At 51.2% G+C, this 17777-nt stretch overlaps 1 protein-coding gene across 1 annotated transcript in view; it reads right to left on the reverse strand.

The window, feature by feature from the left end:
• Window positions 1-5046: 5046 nt before the first annotated feature.
• nlgn2a (neuroligin 2a) overlaps window positions 5047-17777 on the reverse strand; it is a 104121-nt gene continuing 91390 nt past the window's right edge. Inside the window, exons 5-9 of the mRNA XM_036547928.1 lie at window positions 11675-11860; window positions 8288-8553; window positions 7253-7412; window positions 6526-6892; window positions 5047-6076 (exon numbers count right to left, since the gene is read on the reverse strand). Of these exons, the coding sequence (XP_036403821.1) occupies window positions 5263-6076; window positions 6526-6892; window positions 7253-7412; window positions 8288-8553; window positions 11675-11860 (1793 nt within the window). The 3' untranslated portion in view covers window positions 5047-5262. The remainder of the gene's footprint in view (window positions 6077-6525; window positions 6893-7252; window positions 7413-8287; window positions 8554-11674; window positions 11861-17777) is intronic.

Here is a 17777-nt window from a genome sequence, read left to right on the forward strand (position 1 = left end):
TTCTGCTCTGCTGTACTGGATGTGTGCTTTCTCATCCTGACACACAGGCACCTTGTTTAACATTAAAAACTGCTTCCTCACTTCACTGCTTCCCCTTGAGGCCTAGCTGAATCTTATTTCACGCATACCTTTACCGCTTCCATGTTACTCGATCTGACCCATGGACATGTCAAAAATCAATCTGTGGAACTGAGGGTTTTTATTTAAAAAAAAAAAAACATACCTTTGTAGGCTGTCAGTCGGACAGTCCTAACAAGAGACTGAGGTGGTATGTATGCACTTTGTAAGATCTGTTTGGGTGTTACAAAAAAGAGTGGATGCATGTAGTAAAATATTTTGAATAGCAACACTGTTCTGGCAGAAAGGGGGTTAATTTTTAGGATTGCTTCATTTCTAAGAATACTTTTCCTCACATTTCAATTACAGCAGTTAAAAATACCCACTCACACACTTACACTCACTCATGCACACGGGCACGCACTCACACACTTACACGTCTTCTCTGGGAAACGTACAGCAGAAAATACACTTGTGTAAATATCTCCCTCAGATGTAGTTTCAGTCTCTGGCCACCGGGGGAGATGTTGGCTGGAGCTGAAGATTTCCTCCACTCAACCTGTAAGGCAAGCTCAAGTACAGTGGCCAGTGGCCTCTTACCACGCAACTCTGGAAACATCTGGACACAGTGTTGCGAGTGTGTGGTCAACAGACCTCAAGACGACACACAGACAGCTCAGGAATATAAATGCACCACTCTCCCTGCATACACAGATCCTCCTGGAAAGATGTGACACCGAGGAGTAATTCAGTCTGAACTGCAGACCCGCCGGACGGACTGTCTAAGGTTATCTCCAGCGATACACTTCCAACACTCCTTGTGTATATTTGTTAGTGTGTCAGTACAGTACATGGTATGACAAAGTTTATTTTCCTCTGAATTTGTTGAGTACATTACACCAATTAGTCATGTCCTACACGTGCAGCGGAATGTAAAGGTTTGTTGAATGTGAATTCACACAAAATATAGCTTCTGAACTTTATGAATCCAGAATGAGATGAAAAGAAACGGCAACAACATAACTCAAATCTACAGTGGATAAGCTAGCTGGCAGCCGCTTCTGAACTTGCACCTGTTGTCTTTTGTCACAAAGTAAGTATTTCATTCATTCACTCAAAAAACAAACAAGAAACTTATATTTACAAATAGTTACTTTTGTCTGTTTGTTCTTACACTTAAAAAAATGTACAGTTTGCTTTTCTCTGACACTTCCTCTTCCTGTTTCCCATGTTCCTCTCGGGACCTCGAGTTTGACAGAAGAAAAGGTTATGATCACAATTTGACATTACGGCGCCCTCTAGTGTGTAAGCATACAAAGTAGATGAGAAAAAGAACCGAAAATAGAAAGGAAAATGGCATCTGTCGCTGTTCTCCTCCATTTGTTTCCTTTTTGTTTTTGTTTTGTAAATGCAGCGTTAATTTACTCACTTGTGTGAACGAGTCTGAAGCTTGCTCGCAGCGGGTCAGATAGTGCAGAGACCCGAGTGGGGGGGCTGTTATAGCCCCTCACCCCCTGTCGGCCTCTGCTGCAACTGTGTTCGCAGTCGTCGGCTCAGCTGCGGTGAGGTTTTCCGTTTATTTTTTTTTTTTAGTCACATCCTTCTATTCTGAACCTCCGGGGTGCTTGGAATCTCTGGGTAATTTTTTTTTTTCAGTTTGTATCCAAGAACACGTGTAGCGCGCAGTCCGACCCGATGGCGCAACTCTCGCAGTCTCCATTTTGTCCTTGTGTTAAATTGTGCAGCTGAAAGAATCACTGTCGTGTGATGCTCCTCTCCCCCCTCCCCCTCTCCCCAATCTCTCTGACACTTTTCTCACATTTCAGGCAATGAAAAGACACCCCCCCCAACACCTCCCTGTACCCCTCCTCCCCCTGCACCCAGAAAAAAGGAAAACATTTCAGGCAAAACAAGCAAAGACAACGTTGTGGCCGTCGATCCCGTGACAGGTATTCAGGACAGTGGTGTGGGTGTTTCCGTGCACGGACTCTGGTTGGCTACATTGGACAGAGGCGCTAGAGGAGAGCACTGGGAAAAAACCCTCCGAATAACAACCGGCACTGAGGAAGCAGAAACGCCACACGGGCCGAACCTTCACCCCCACTCCCCTTCTGCTGGTCCTTCTCTCTCTTTTTTTTTATCAATGAGTTCACCCTTCAAAATCCTGTCCCCAACACACCCTGCAAATCACTTTGCTGGCACCTTGCCCCCCCCCCCCTCCCCGTCTCAGCCTTGGCCAGCAGAGTACAGATGGGTGCAAAAGAATTTAAAATGGTAGCGCTGGGAACTAAACAGTGTAAATGAATATAAGAGGCCGAGTTCACAGGGGTGATACAGAGGTGAACAAACCCAGCAGGGCAGAGGAATGGCTCCTTTAAACATGCACACAAAAGTTTTAAACTGATTTCAATTTCTCCTATCTAGGCTGTTTTCCAACTTTTTTCTCCATTTTTTATTTTTTGCCACGGTGCAGGATGCAACAAACAGACTTGCTTGTGCAGCAGTCTTAAATGAAGCCCTTGTTTATGAGGAGATGGAAGAAGCGGGCTGAGAGACAGAGGCAGGGAGCTGTAAGCAAGCAGCCTGAGGAGTCTTATTCTGGAGTCTGTTTCTGCGGCGGGGAGATGAAGCTCAGAGACCTGATGCCTGTCTCTCTCTGTGCTCTAATTACTGGCAGCCCTGTGAAGGAGTGCTGACACACACACACACACATACACACACACACACACACACACACATACACACACACACACACACACACACACACACACACACACACACACACACACACATACACATACACACACACACACATATGCACCTACATCCACATGCATGCACGTACACACACACACACACACACACCCTCACATCCACATGCATGCATTATACACACACACACACACACACACACACATCCACATGCATGCATGTACACACACACACATACACATGCATGCATGTACACACACACACATACACATACACACACACACATACACACACATATGCACCCACATCCACATGCATGCACGCGCACACACACACACACACACAGTCTCTCTTTCTTTCATCAAACAGAATATGTATGTGCTGGAAATGGGGCACTGGCAGAGAGAGAGGGAGAGAGAGATTGCAGAAAAAAGAAGAGTCACAAAAATTGACTCTCTTCAGTTCTTTCCTAAGGAGGAAGGACTTATTGTTGGGAGGCAGGAGTACTGCATCTCTGTACCAGAGGGAAAGCAGTATTTACACAAGTTTTATGGATTTATTGTCCTGCTGGTCAGAATGACAGCATTTCTACTCCTTACTTTGACTGCAATATCTTTCCTTTATTTGTCGTATTTACAAGGTGTACACTTTAAGCTTGAACCTTTAACACAGATATCTACCAGAGACACTGCACAGGAGGAGTGTCTTACTTCCTCCCCGCGCTTACATAAGTCTCCGGCAAGATTTTCACTGCAAGATTTTGCACTTATTTTTAGAAAAAAAGGAGCTTAATTGTCATGGGAGCCGCAAAGCCAGTGAAATTGGACTGCAGGCTTTGATCAGGCATCATCTCTGACTATCCAAACTAAAACTGATCCTAAAGAGTGATCCTGAAACAGCGTTGTGTAGATGTGCACACGGTCTCGTACCCTGAAGGAGTGGCAAATAAAACAACAGGACAGAGTTCTGTGCGTCAAAAGAAAGAAAGGAAGTGCTCCTATGGTAAATAAACGATAAAATCCAGGAGCGTCAGACAAGATGGCAGCAAAGTGATCCTCCACATGTTTAAAAAGAACGGAAAGAGAGACATGCTTTCATAATTCAGCCCAGTCCTACACGGGTCCTCCTAGGGTTTGAAGAATTTTCTTTATCATCCTTTTTTGTTTTACTTTTAGTTTTTTGTCATGTTTTTTTGTTATGTTTAAATATCTACAGAAAAAAATGTTCCCGCTGAAAGACAAGTTTCTGTGAAGCGCCTAAAGTTTGGTTGATTTGTTTTGCAACCCCCATTATGGGGAAAAATAAATTAAAAAATGAGCAAACACACGATCAAAAAAGAAAAAAATCTTAAATTTTGAGCTTTTTCCCCATTGGTGTCCTTTTCCTTGTCATTTTGAAAAATATTTCATGCATAGATCCCCACAGAGCAAACCATTTATATACTTTACTCTTTATATATTTATCTCTATATATCTATATATTCATTTATTTACTTAAAAATCTCTCCAAGAAAGAAAGAAGAACAGCAACAATCAAACCAATGCAGAAAAGAAAGAAAGAAAGAAAGAAAGAAGGAAAGAAAAAAAAAGAAAAAAGGAAATATGCAGTTTGGCACTTTTTGATAATTCCTTCTGTGGTTCCATTCCCTGCATGGAGAGGAGGAACTGCGGTACCTGGCACCAAGAATGCTGGTAGAAAGAAGATATCAGAATATCAATATTTTCATGTTATCTTTCATATATATATGTATATATATTTCTTATAAAAGACTCAAGAGCCAAAGAACCATCAGAGCTAAAAACAAGGTAATGGATAGAGGCAAAAAGGGGGGTGAGTGAAAAGACTGTGTTTAAGGAGGAGGAAGAGGAAAAGAAAAAGAGGAGAGCGAGAGAGTGAGCAGAGTGATAAAACAAAAGAGGAGCCGTTTCGCCTCAGAGAAGGACGACGCTGAAGTAATGAGTAAGCGGATAAAAGGTGAGCAGAAGAGTGAGAGGTGGAGACAGGGAAGGAGAGGATGGAGGACAGAGTCCGTGAGAAGAAATGAGCTGTAGGTTGGGTGGGGTCAACTTCCTGTCGCACACCAAAAAAACAACAACAACAAAAAAAAAACAAAATACAAAAAACCAGGAACAAACAAAAAAACAAAATGCTGCCACTGAGTCAGACTGATCTGCATCACCCAGCCCTCTCTGAAGAGACAAAAGACCAAAAGAGAGGAGAAGAAACTGGAAAAAGACATAAGAAAGAAGGAGACTGTCAGGTCGGGGGGTGGCGGGGGTGGGGGCTGCGGTGTTGGGGGGGCAGGGAGCGGAGAAGACGACCCGTCATGGGTTTTCAGAAAAAAAAAATCATCTGTTCTGTCACGTGTCTCCGCTGGGCACCAGCAGGGGGCACTGTTGGTGGTGGGGACCGACAGCTGAGGGGGACGCAGGGTCGAGGGGGAAGGGGGGCCTGGAGTCCCGAAGAGAGCAGGTCCTCCCGGTAGGGGCTCCACTATACGCGGGTGGTGGAGTGGGGGTGGGGCAGGGTGTTGTTGTGGCCGGGGGCGGGGGCAGGGTAGGTGTTGAAGGCGTGGAGGGGCTGCATGCCGGTGATGGTGCTGGGAATCATGGTGATTGTGTTGGGGGTCATGAGCGGCACGTCGTCGGGGGCGCGGCGCAGGGCCAGCGTGTAGTCGGGCGGGCAGGCGGGCCGCAGGATCTCGTGGGGGCGCAGCGGCTCCATGTCGTGGTGGGCGTCGTGCTCCGAGTGCTTCATCTGCAGTGACATCAGCTCCTCCTCCTGGCTGTGCGCCAGGTCGTTGGCGGGGCTTCGCTGGGGAGACAGCCGCCGCCGCAGCTCGTGCCGCTTGTCCCGCTTGTAGTAGAGTGCGGCGAAGGCCAGGATGTTGAGGAAGAGGAGGGAGGCGCCCACCGCCACCGTCACGCTCAGCTCCGTCGAGTAGTCCCGCGTGTCTCCCGGGAACGGCGGAAAGCGCGGCCGCTCTGAGCCCTCGGGGTCGGGGTCCGGGGGGAAGGTGGGGACGGGGTGGCGGGTGGTGCGGGGCCGGGGGGGCCGCGGGGTGCCGGGGGGCAGCCGCGTGGTGGTGGAGCTGATGTACTCCTCATGGAGGCTGTGCAGGTGAGGCACCAGCTCCAGCCAGAATGCCACCTTGTTGGCGCGGTAGTTGTCGCGAACGCGGGGCTTCAGGCCGATGTGCAGGTACTGCTTGTCCTTGGAGTTGAATTTGGTCCAGATTACCTCCTCAAAGCGGTTGGGCTTGGTGTGGATGAACTTGGTGTCCTGGGGCACCGGCAGGTTGGGATCTCTGGAGGAGAGCACCAGAAGCAGAAGAGTTTTAACCTCCCCTAGGGGCACTCTGAGTCTACAGGTGAGGACAGCTGCCCTTGGATGACAGAATCCGCTAAAGCTAACGTTACATTACATTACTGTCACTTAGCAGACGCTCTCTTATCCAAAGCGACTTACATATGTTACAGTTTTTACACGGTATCCATTTATACAGCTGGATATTTACTTTGGCAACTGAGCGTTAAGTACCTTGCCCACAGGTACAACAGCAGTACCCCAGCAGGGAATTGATCCAGCAACCTTTTGGTTACAAGCCCTGCTCCTTACCGCTATGCCACACTGCTGCCTATAAGAGGAGAGCAATAATGGAATAGTGGCCCAGTCTCCACCGCCCCCTGTGCCCCTATCCATGCCCCTCACCCCCTCACCCCCCCACCCCCCGCCCAGGGCCCGGTGGAAACTCACCCGGTCTTGGCGAAGTTGGTCCAGTAGGTCATGACGACGGCGCTGAGCATGACATCATTCTTGGAGAAGTTGCAGGGGAAGAGGTCGGTGGCGCCCACCATGGGGATGCCGAAAACGTAGGGGATCTCGTCCCCATGCGCCGCGTCCGCCCACTCCGGCCGCGTCTCCGTCTGGCAGTGGTGGTAGAAGGTGTAGAAGTAGACGGGCGACTGGAACTCGGCGTGCAGCTTGGCCGTGGCCACTGCCGGCGCCACCCACTGGTGGTCTGTGAACAGCGCCAACAGGGTCTTTCGCCGCATCTCGCCGTTGTCACGGTCGGCCCAGTCTGTGTACATGAACTTTATCGTTTCCCTTAGGATGTCCTTACCTGTGGGGACACAGCGGAGCAAATGAAGCAGGCGCGTGACGGCTGTTGCATTCTGGGAAATTGTAACCAAACTTATTTCGGGTGAAAAGAGTGTTCTTGGCAGGTATCAGAACTACAGAACACATGCTATAGCTGTCCCGTGAGCTACAGGAAGCAGAATAATTATAAATGTCAAATATGAATTTTTTCAGTCACCATCAGCTTTGCAGGGTGACCTTGCACAGATGCGCAGTGCCCAGCCACTGACCAATCAGAAGGCTTTTCACAGTGTGGTTGGAGCTTAATCGCTGCCGTTTGGGGGTAACTATCACACACAGATGGCTGCATTCTTTACCAGGGGAGGAGCTTAAAAAGGCTAACCTTCCGGATAGCCGTAGAGGTTGTCCACAAAGTTGGAGATGGTGTAGTCGAACGCAGCGGCCGAGATTCCCTCCTCGCTCTCGGAGCCGCCGTCGTCCACAAACTTCAGCCCCTCCCCCTGATTCACTCCAATCAGGATGTCGTAGTTCAGGAACTCCCCCTGGTGGAGCAAACAGGGAGGTGCACGTTGGTGGGATTAAACTCTAACAGGCTCAAACAGAGGGCAAAGGGCAAGAGCAAGCCCACTACTCCCTCCTTCCTGTCAATACAGAAAACAGATAATAAAGATAATAATATGCCTGCTTAATTGCCGTGCTAAAAACACACACAAGATGTATAAAGCAGCACTACTGCAAAATGACTGTCATTCTTTGGAAATTAAAAGAACTAAATAAACTGCGGAAGTGGGGGAAATAAATGCATATCTGGGGAAAAAGTAGTATTTACAGACGATACAGAACCTCTGTGTTCTTCACACTAACGGATAAAAACAGGACACATAGATTTTGATAACTCAAATATGCCCCCTATTGGAAATAAAAGAATTAATAATGAGAAAAATCCTTTTAAAATGTTTCTGTAAATCTGAAAAAAGCATGTAAACACAAATGCAGAAATCAGATGACGCAGGAAAAATAAAAATGAGTACATTTAGAAATTATTTAGATATAAATAGTTCACGAACAAAACTTCAGTCTGTGTTAAAATTTCGAGGAACATTTACAAAGTATAAACATGAGAAACGGAGAGACAAACAAGGCGGGGGGCTGCGTGAGTGGGCCGGGCCCAGGCGGGAACGCTGCGTGAGTGGGCCGGGCCCAGGCGGGAACGCTGCGTGAGTGGGCCGGGCCCAGGCAAGGGGGCTGCGTGAGTGGGCCGGGCCCAGGCAAGGGGGCTGCGTGAGTGGGCCGGGCCCAGGCAGGGGGGCTGCGTGAGTGGGCCGGGCCCAGGCAAGGGGGCTGCGTAAGTGGGCCGGGCCCAGGCGGGGGGGCTGCATGAGTGGGCCGGGCCCAGGCGGGGGGGCTGGAGTCGGACCTGCTGCATGAGTATCTCCGGGTCGTCCGGAACCACGTCCCCATCCACCACCGGGCCGAAGGCGATGTGGTAGCGCGCCGGCTGGATGTCCTGGTCCACCAGCTCGCGGAAGTTCTTGCGGCGGAGACACTCCACCAGGTCGACAGTCTCCCCGAAGCTGCAGCCCACCTTTCGCGCCAGCACCTTGGTGTACTTCAGCGGCTGGTAGTTCACCGACCAGCTGGATATGGCGGAGCCGCTCTGGGCGATGGCCCTGTGGAACAGACCTGCGCCACAACAGGACCGGATCAGAACCGCAGGATCCGGAAGGCTCCGTCTTTATTTCATTATTACATTATTGCCATTTAACAGACACTCTCATCCAGAGCAACTTACATAGGTTATAGTTTTTTACAATATTATCCATTCATACAGCTGGATATTTACTGAGGCAATTGTGGCTTAAGTACCTTGCCCAAGGGTGCAGCAGCAGTGCCCCAGTAGGGAATGAAACTGGCAACCTTTCGGTTATAAGTCCTATGCTACACTGCCACCCCACACGTTACCTTCACCTCACGTCACGCCACAAACATCTCCCCAAACGATCTGGGGAGGGTGCTCCAGAACATGCAGGAGATACAAAACAGCAACTCCCCCTGCAGTGAGTTCGGGGGGGGGGGGGGGCCTGATGGCCAGAGGGCCAACAGCACCCTCCCCTCTCTCCTCCACCCCCGGCAACAACACACCCCCACCCAATTCTTAATCATCTTATTTGTGCCGACCCAGGACCCAATTTAAACTAACTTCATCCGTCCCTGAGGCTTTGAGAGGTTGATGGTGTGGAGACAGATCAATATAGATATGAACTTAATTACAAACATAATTATAAGCCAGGCAAAACTTTATAATCATGATTGAATTTGGATTCCAGCAGCACTTTAATAATTTATGTCCAACTCGTGCCTACAAAGGAGGACATGCGCCGAGTGAGAGGGCTGTGCCGGGCTGCCCAATGCTCTGCGTGGCTCCGAGCAGAAATAATCCAGAATAATCCGGAATAATCAGGAATAATCAGGGAATTCAATTATGTGGATAAAATGGGGAAAAATGGAAATACAAACTGCCAATAACACGGAAATAAACATGCGTGTACAAAAGGAATGAAACTGAGATGAAAATTGGGAAATATATGGGCATTAAACTGTGTGTAAAATGGGAAGAACGTGAGATATAAAATGGTTATAAATCAGGAACATCTTGGGAATAACACCGTGGATATAGTGGGAATTGAGCTGCGTGTAAATGGGAATAATGTGAGATATAAACCGGTTATAAAATAGGAATATCTGGGGAATAACACTGTGAATACAGTGGGAATTAAAGTGTTATGAGAGCTGGGAATAAAAAGGGGTCCTCGCTCAGGAGGACGCTGGGATATTTTACGGGGCACTCCGACAGAGCCCGCTGACTGGAGCAGGGTACGAATGGCCCCCGTTCCTCCTCTCTGATGGAATTGGTCCCTCTGTACTGCAGTGTGAGCTGACGGAAGAGCTTATTAAAGCTGCTCTTCCCCCTTCCTCTCCTCTGCCTCGCTGCTTCTTCCTGCAGTTTCTGTGGTTAAATAATTAAGCAGCGACGCAGACCCCCTTTCCCACTGAAATCAATTAGGAGACTCTGCTGAGCCGCAGCTAACCTGTCCTGCACACTCCTGCTCCAGCATCCGCTTTGAAACGAGAGAGAGAGGGGGAGGGAGAGAGAGAGAGGGAGAGAGAGAGAGAGAGAGGGGGAGGTGGAGAGAGAGAGAGAGGGGGAGAGGGAGAGAGAGAGGGGGAGAGAGAGAGAGAGGGAGAGAGAGAGAGAGAGAGAGAGAGAGAGGGAGAGAGAGGGGGAGAGAGAGAGAGAGGGAGGGAGAGAGAGAGAGAGGGAGAGAGAGAGAGAGAGGGAGAGAGAGGGGGAGAGAGAGAGAGAGAGGGAGAGAGAGAGAGAGAGGGGGAGGAAGGAAGAGAGAGGGTGAGAGCGAGAGGGAGAGAGAGAGAGAGAGAAAGAGCGAGAGAGAGAGAGAGAGGGAGAGGGAGTGAGAGGGGGAGGAAGAGAGGGAGAGAGAGAGAGCGAGGGGGACAGAGAGAGAGAGGGAGAGAGAGAGAGAGAGTGAGGAAGAGAGGGAGAGAGGGAGAGAGAGCAAGACAAAGAGAAGAAGTGAGTGAGAGCAAGAGCAAGAGTGAGAGAGATGGGGGAGAGAGAGAGAGTAAGAGCGAGAGCAAGAGAATGGAAGAGAGAGAGAAAGAGAGCAGGAGACAAAACGAGACAGTGAGTAAGAGAGACTGAAAGAGACAGGATGAAAGAGAGAGAAAGAGTGTGAGAGCAGGACACAGAATGAGAGAGTGAGCGAGAGTGAGAGTGAAAGCGACAGAGAGAGGGAAGGAAGAGCCCGCCCATCCGCTGTCCTCCTTAAAGATGTGTTTATCTCTCCAGCTCTCCTGTCCTTCTTTCTGTTTATCGATTCACCCCTTTGTCTTCCTGCCTCTTAATAACGTTTGATAACTGTTCCTTCTTCCCTCGGTTGCTTCTCACAAACCTCCCCGAGTCAGTGCGCCCTGCCTGAATGCAACGCTTCATCCTTTCTGACAGTGTCAGGGATTGAGGCTTCTCCATACCTGCAGCCCACAGGCCCAGGAGGGACAGGCAGGTGAGTCCGTGTGAGGTGATGATGACATGACGATGGGGACGAGGACAATGGTGCTGACGGAGACGACTGGGTGGCGGAAAGTGAAGGTGGAGACTGAGAGACTGACCAGCAGGGAGCAGCAGAGACGACAGGTCAGTGACACAAGACTGATGTGACATAAAGCACACACACGCAAACACACACACACACACACACACATACACACACACATACTCACACACACACACACACATACAAACACACACATATCCAAATACACATGCACACATGCATGCACAAGCATAAACACATGCACAAAAACACACACTACTGTACAGACATAAGCACACAAACACAGGCATACACATTGGGTTATACAGACAGTGCGGCTCTGTAATGCACAGCACTGAAAGGATCATGCCTTGACCTTCAGAGTGCAGTGAAAATTGCCTGCCTCTGAATGCTGTAATGACAGACTTCTCAGCTTCAGTCCTGTCCTTTTCGGCTTTCGTTCAATTTTTCCCATCTCAGGTCGCATGGTGTCGACGGGCTCTCTCCCCTGGCCCCTACAGTGCGGTCAATGGCTATTACCGGGTTATGACTACAACAGAACCAGGCACATGTTCGGGAGGTTCTTCCACGACTTACAGCTCCTGTAGCGCTCCCATTGTTACAGGCAGGTGAAAGGCTGTACCCCTGACCCTATCCCTGACGCCCCCGCCCCCACCCCGCCCCCTCCTCACCCTCGGAGTGGTGGGAAAGGATGAGGAGGTTGACGCAGGACGCCCCGGCGCCGGAGCCGAAAATGGTGATCCTCTCCGGGTCGCCCCCGAAATGGCCGATGTTCTCGTTGAGCCAGCGCAGGGCCTGGATCTGGTCCAGCAGGCCGTAGTTCCCCTTAGCCGACTGGTCCCCGGTGCTCAGGAACCCTGCAGGGACGGCGGAGAGGCGGGGTTAGAGGAAGGTGTGGGTGCGGTTAAGGTAGCAGAGAGATGGGGTTACAAAGTAGGGGTGGTGTTACAATGTCAGGGGGTGGGGTTAGAGGAGGGGGCGAGTGTGGTTAAATTAACAGAGAGGTGGCGTTAGAAGGTAGGGGGTGGGGTTAGAAGATTGCAAGGGTGGAGTTAGAGGAAGGGGGGTGGGGTTAAAGTAGCAGAGAGGTGGGATTAGAACGTAGGGGTGGGGTTAGAGAAATTTGAGGGTGGGGTTAGAGGAGGGAATGGGTGGAGTGAATTAGTGGAGGGGAGGAGTTAGGTCATAAGGATGGGGTAGGATATGGATAAGGGATGGACGGGGTTAGATGACAGTATGTTTTGTACAACTGCGTCACTGCGTTGTAAATCAATGCAATGCAATAATCTTGCCAATAATTCACACTTTACACTAGAGTGAAAGAAAGGAAATGAGTGAGAGAGTGAGACAGAGACAGAGGAGAGAAAACCCTGCAGTACATTACTGTTACAAACATGTTTACCTGCATCCCAAAAATGCACACGGCGTCGTCCGACACCGTGTTCCCGGGGTTTATACGACTGTCGGTGTTAACGCTGACGCTCAAATGATGTCTTTCTTTTGCTTTACCATTTTGATCATTAATAAATCAAGGTGCGATAACAAAGCGGTGCAGCGTGTGATTACAGGTGTGATCAGAGGTGTGATCAGAGGGCTTTAGTGTGTCTGAAAGCCCTTTTAAAGGAGCAGTGGCAGTGCATGCTGGGAAACAGAGGGAAAGAGTGGGTGTTGTTTGAGACCAGAATAGAGGCGGAGTGTTTCATCTGCCTCCAAGATAGCAGGGCTTGGCTGCAGAGCAGAGACTGATCAAAGGGCCTTACAGAGCAGAGCAGCCTCACACACTCTCACTGCGTCACACACTCTCACTGCGTCACGCACTCTCACTGCGTCACGCACTCTCACTGCGTCACGCACTCTCACTGCGTCACGCACTCTCACTGCGTCACGCACTCTCACTGCGTCACGCACTCTCACTGCGTCACGCACTCTCACTGCGTCACGCACTCTCACTGCGTCACGCACTCTCACTGCGTCACGCACTCTCACTGCATCACACTCTCACTGCGTCACGCACTCTCACTGCGTCACGCACTCTCACTGCGTCACGCACTCTCACTGCGTCACGCACTCTCACTGCGTCACGCACTCTCACTGTGTCACACACTCTCACTGCGTCACGCACTCTCACTGCGTCACACACTCTCCCTGCGTCACACACTCTCACTGCGTCACGCACTCTCACTGCATCACACTCTCACTGTGTCACACACTCTCACTGCATCACACTCTCACTGCGTCACGCACTCTCACTGCGTCACACACTCTCCCTGCGTCACACACTCTCACTGCGTCACGCACTCTCACTGCATCACACACTCTCACTGCGTCACGCACTCTCACTGCATCACACACTCTCACTGCGTCACGCACTCTCACTGCGTCACGCACTCTCACTGCGTCACGCACTCTCACTGCATCACACTCTCACTGCGTCACGCACTCTCACTGCGTCACACACTCACTGCGTCACACACTCTCACTGCGTCACACGCTCTCCCTGCGTCACACACACTCACTGCGTCACACACACTCACTGCGTCACGCACTCTCACTGCGTCACACACTCTCACTGCGTCACACACTCTCACTGCATCACACTCTCACTGCGTCACGCACTCTCACTGCGTCACACACTCACTGCGTCACACACTCTCACTGCGTCACACGCTCTCCCTGTGTAACACTCTCACTGCGTCACGCACTCTCACTGCGTCACACACTCTCACTGCATCACACACACTCTCAGTGTTACACACTTTCACTGCGTCAAACACGCTCTCAGTGTTACACACTCTCACTGCGTCAAACACGCACACAGAGACACTCATGCGCATGTACACTCATGCACGTGCACATGCATGCGTGAGTGTATACACACACAGACACACGCAATCATGCACTGAATGTGATCACACACACATACACGCACACACACACACAGGCAGACGCACACAGACACACACACACACAGGCAGACACACACAGACACACACACACACATACACACACACACACACACACACACACAGGCAGACGCACACAGACACACACACACACAGGCAGACACACACAGACACACACACACACAGGCAGACACACACAGACACAGACACACACATACACACACACACACACACACACACACACAGGCAGACGCACACAGACACACACACACACAGGCAGACACACACAGACACACACACACGCACACACCTGAGGGAAAGGGCTCATTCTCCATCTGTGTGTGAAGCTGCTCCCCTCCCGTGTGACCTCTCTGTCAGCAGGCATCCTCAGTGAGCATGCTCAATGAGCAGCCCACCGCCCTGCTCACACGCCCGCAGGGGGCCACACAGCTCCTGCCCGGATCACCCCTGTGTCGCTCCCACCGGATCACTCGCCACAGGATCCCACTGGATCACTCACACTTCTCCATTCACGTGATCCCACTGACCCCGGGTCACTCAGCCTGCAGCGTATCGTTCACCTGTGCTGTGCTGTGCTCATGTTGTGCTCCTGCTGCTAATAGGAGTTCTGTGTCAGAGAGAGAGAATGGAACACCTGCACCCTCTCTGAAATATTCATTCAGCAACTTTCAATATTAATGTTCATCTAAAGCTACATTCAACCCTGCACAGCAGCGTAACACAAACAGACACACGCACGCGCACACACACACACAGGCAGACACACACACACACAGGCAGACACACACACACACACACACACACACACACACACACACACACACACACACAGGCAGACACACACACACACACACACACACACACACACACACACGCACACACACACACACACACACACACAGGCAGACACACACGCACACACACACACAGGCACACACACACACACACATACACAGGCAGACACACACACACACACACACACACGCATACACACCCATAATCATGCGCTAAATATTTCCTTTTGGGCTGCGATATAGCGCAGGCTGTGAGCTTCTCCGCCGAGCCTCACTCCTGTCATTCTGTCCCACGGTATCTGAGAATGCGCGTCATAAATAAGAGAAGACAGAGGGAAACTAAGCGTCTGAATAAACAGGTTCCGCGTTTGCACATCAGTGAGGAGCAGTTTAGCCCGGGCTCAGTGAGCCGGCCGTCTGACACAGCCCCAGCCCAGCGCTGGCCTGCTTTCTGCTCTCCTTCCATTACCCTCCCCATTTCCCTGCCATTTCGTGTCATCCCAATCACTCCAGCTGCGCGTGCTCTTATAAATTATTCTGATTTCTTGTTTCAACTGCTCCCAGCGTAGCGGATTCAGCGCTCTCCCAGAGTCACCTCTCCCGGGAAGAAACGGCCCTGTTTACTTCCAGAGAAAAACTCTGCTCCGAAACCAAGCTCAGCGCTGCTGTGGACAGAATCAGCGGGGGTGTGCAAAGCTCAAGGCGGGGGTCTCAGACAGACGCTGGGAAGACGTTCGCTTCGCCATCATGGCCTAAACTCTCCTATGGGCGCTGGCTGGCAGTGATGTTGGAGAAAATCTGTTTTATTGATTGAAAAAAGCGCGTGCCCCTTTCGTGTATCCGGCTGAGAGTCTCGGCTGAGATGCTATTTTTGGGCGCAGGTTTTGCCGGCTTGCCCAGCAGACCGGCTGACAGCCGAACCGTGAAAGATAAGCGGTGCACTGGTGAGGAAGAGAGGCGGGTCGGTGTCCTGTTGAGTAATCTGCACGGCCGCAAGCTGCCCTACAGCTGATCTAGGCCTCACACTCACAGACCCAGCCTCCCTCTCACACTCACACTCACACTCACATTCACAGACCCAGCCTCCCTCTCACACTCACACTCACAGACCCAGCCTCCCTCTCTCACTCACACTCACAGACCCAGCCTCCCTCTCTCACTCACACTCACAGACCCAGCCTCCCTCTCTCACTCACACTCACAGACCCAGCCTCCCTCTCACACTCACACTCACATTCACAGACCCAGCCTCCCTCTCACACTCACACTCACAGACCCAGCCTCCCTCTCACACTCACACTCACAGACCTAGTGTGTATGCGTGTGTGTGCGTGAACCAATGTGTGTGTGTGTGTGTGTGTGTGTGTACGCGCGTGTGTGTGCATGTGTGTGTGTGTGTCTGCGTGGGTGTGTGCACGTGTGTGTGTGTGTGCATGCGTGCGTGAGTGCGTGTGTGTGTGTGTGCATTTGCGTGAACCAATGTGTGTAGTTGGCTGCAGTAAGTGTTCATCACTGTTGTCAATGAAATTCACACAATGTCCAAGGGGATGGGGGTGTGGATTTATCGTGACTCTTCGAGACAGAGAGAGAGAGGGAGAGAATGAGTGGGAGGAGAGAGAGTGTGAGGGGGCAGAGAGAGGGAGAGAGAGCTGCTGAGTGCCATCCCTGTTCGTTTATAGTGTGAAAATGCTCTGCTGTGTGTATGCCCAGAAGATGCCTCTGCCTGTGTTCACGGCTGGTCTCTGCACTGTTACTCAGAGTGCGTCTCTGAGGACCCGGGCGTCGTCTGATTGGCGGCTGAGCAACCACTCTCAGGACAGGCCTGCGATGATGTCATCATGACCCCCTGAGAGAGGGAGAGCACTATTGTATCACTCCTTCTGTTTGATACGTACATGCTTTGGAAATGAGAATGTATGTCTTTCATGTCAATAACGCAAACTGAAATCGAAATTGAATCGAGAGGGTGAGACGCAGAGAGAGAGAGAAATCATCTCAAGGAGAGAAGATAAATTATTCAGCTCCGTTTGAAAGGCAGCATACAAACTCACGCGCTGACAAAGCGAGCATGGCGGAGGAGAAGAGTCAGAACACAATGGCACACCTGAGCTAGCGCAGTGCTTTATAGACCCTTTGAGAGCAAGTCATCACCCATCGATTGGACTTTGTTGCCTCATGAATAGTTTTACAGCCTCTGGGAACAATAACTCTGAGAGCAGCACTGAGCATGTGCGGGGAGACGAGGGCAGCACTGAGCATGTGCGAGGAGACGAGGGCAGCACTGAGCATGTGCGAGGAGACAGGAGCAGCACTGAGCATGTGCGGGGAGTCGAGGGCAGCACTGAGCATGTGCGGGGAGACAGGAGCAGCACTGAGCATGTGCGAGGAGACGAGGGCAGCACTGAGCATGTGCGAGGAGACAGGAGCAGCACTGAGCATGTGCTGGGAGACAGGAGCAGCACTGAGCATGTGCGAGGAGACGAGGGCAGCACTGAGCATGTGCGAGGAGACAGGAGCAGCACTGAGCATGTGCGGGGAGACGAGGGCAGCACTGAGCATGTGCGAGGAGACAGGAGCAGCACTGAGCATGTGCGAGGAGACAGGAGCAGCACTGAGCATGTGCGAGGAGACGAGGGCAGCACTGAGCATGTGCGAGGAGACGAGGGCAGCACTGAGCATGTGCGAGGAGACGAGGGCAGCACTGAGCATGTGCGGGGAGTCGAGGGCAGCACTGAGCATGTGCGGGGAGACAGGAGCAGCACTGAGCATGTGCTGGGAGACAGGAGCAGCACTGAGCATGTGCGGGGAGACGAGGGCAGCACTGAGCATGTGCAAGGAGACGAGGGCAGCACTGAGCATGTGCGAGGAGACGAGGGCAGCACTGAGCATGTGCGAGGAGACGAGGGCAGCACTGAGCATGTGCGAGGAGACGAGGGCAGCACTGAGCATGTGCGGGGAGACGAGGGCAGCACTGAGCATGTGCTGGGAGACAGGAGCAGCACTGAGCATGTGCGGGGAGACGAGGGCAGCACTGAGCATGTGCGAGGAGACGAGGG

This window comes from Megalops cyprinoides, chromosome 16 (genome assembly GCF_013368585.1).
Source record: "Megalops cyprinoides isolate fMegCyp1 chromosome 16, fMegCyp1.pri, whole genome shotgun sequence".
Classification (NCBI taxonomy): domain Eukaryota; kingdom Metazoa; phylum Chordata; class Actinopteri; order Elopiformes; family Megalopidae; genus Megalops; species Megalops cyprinoides.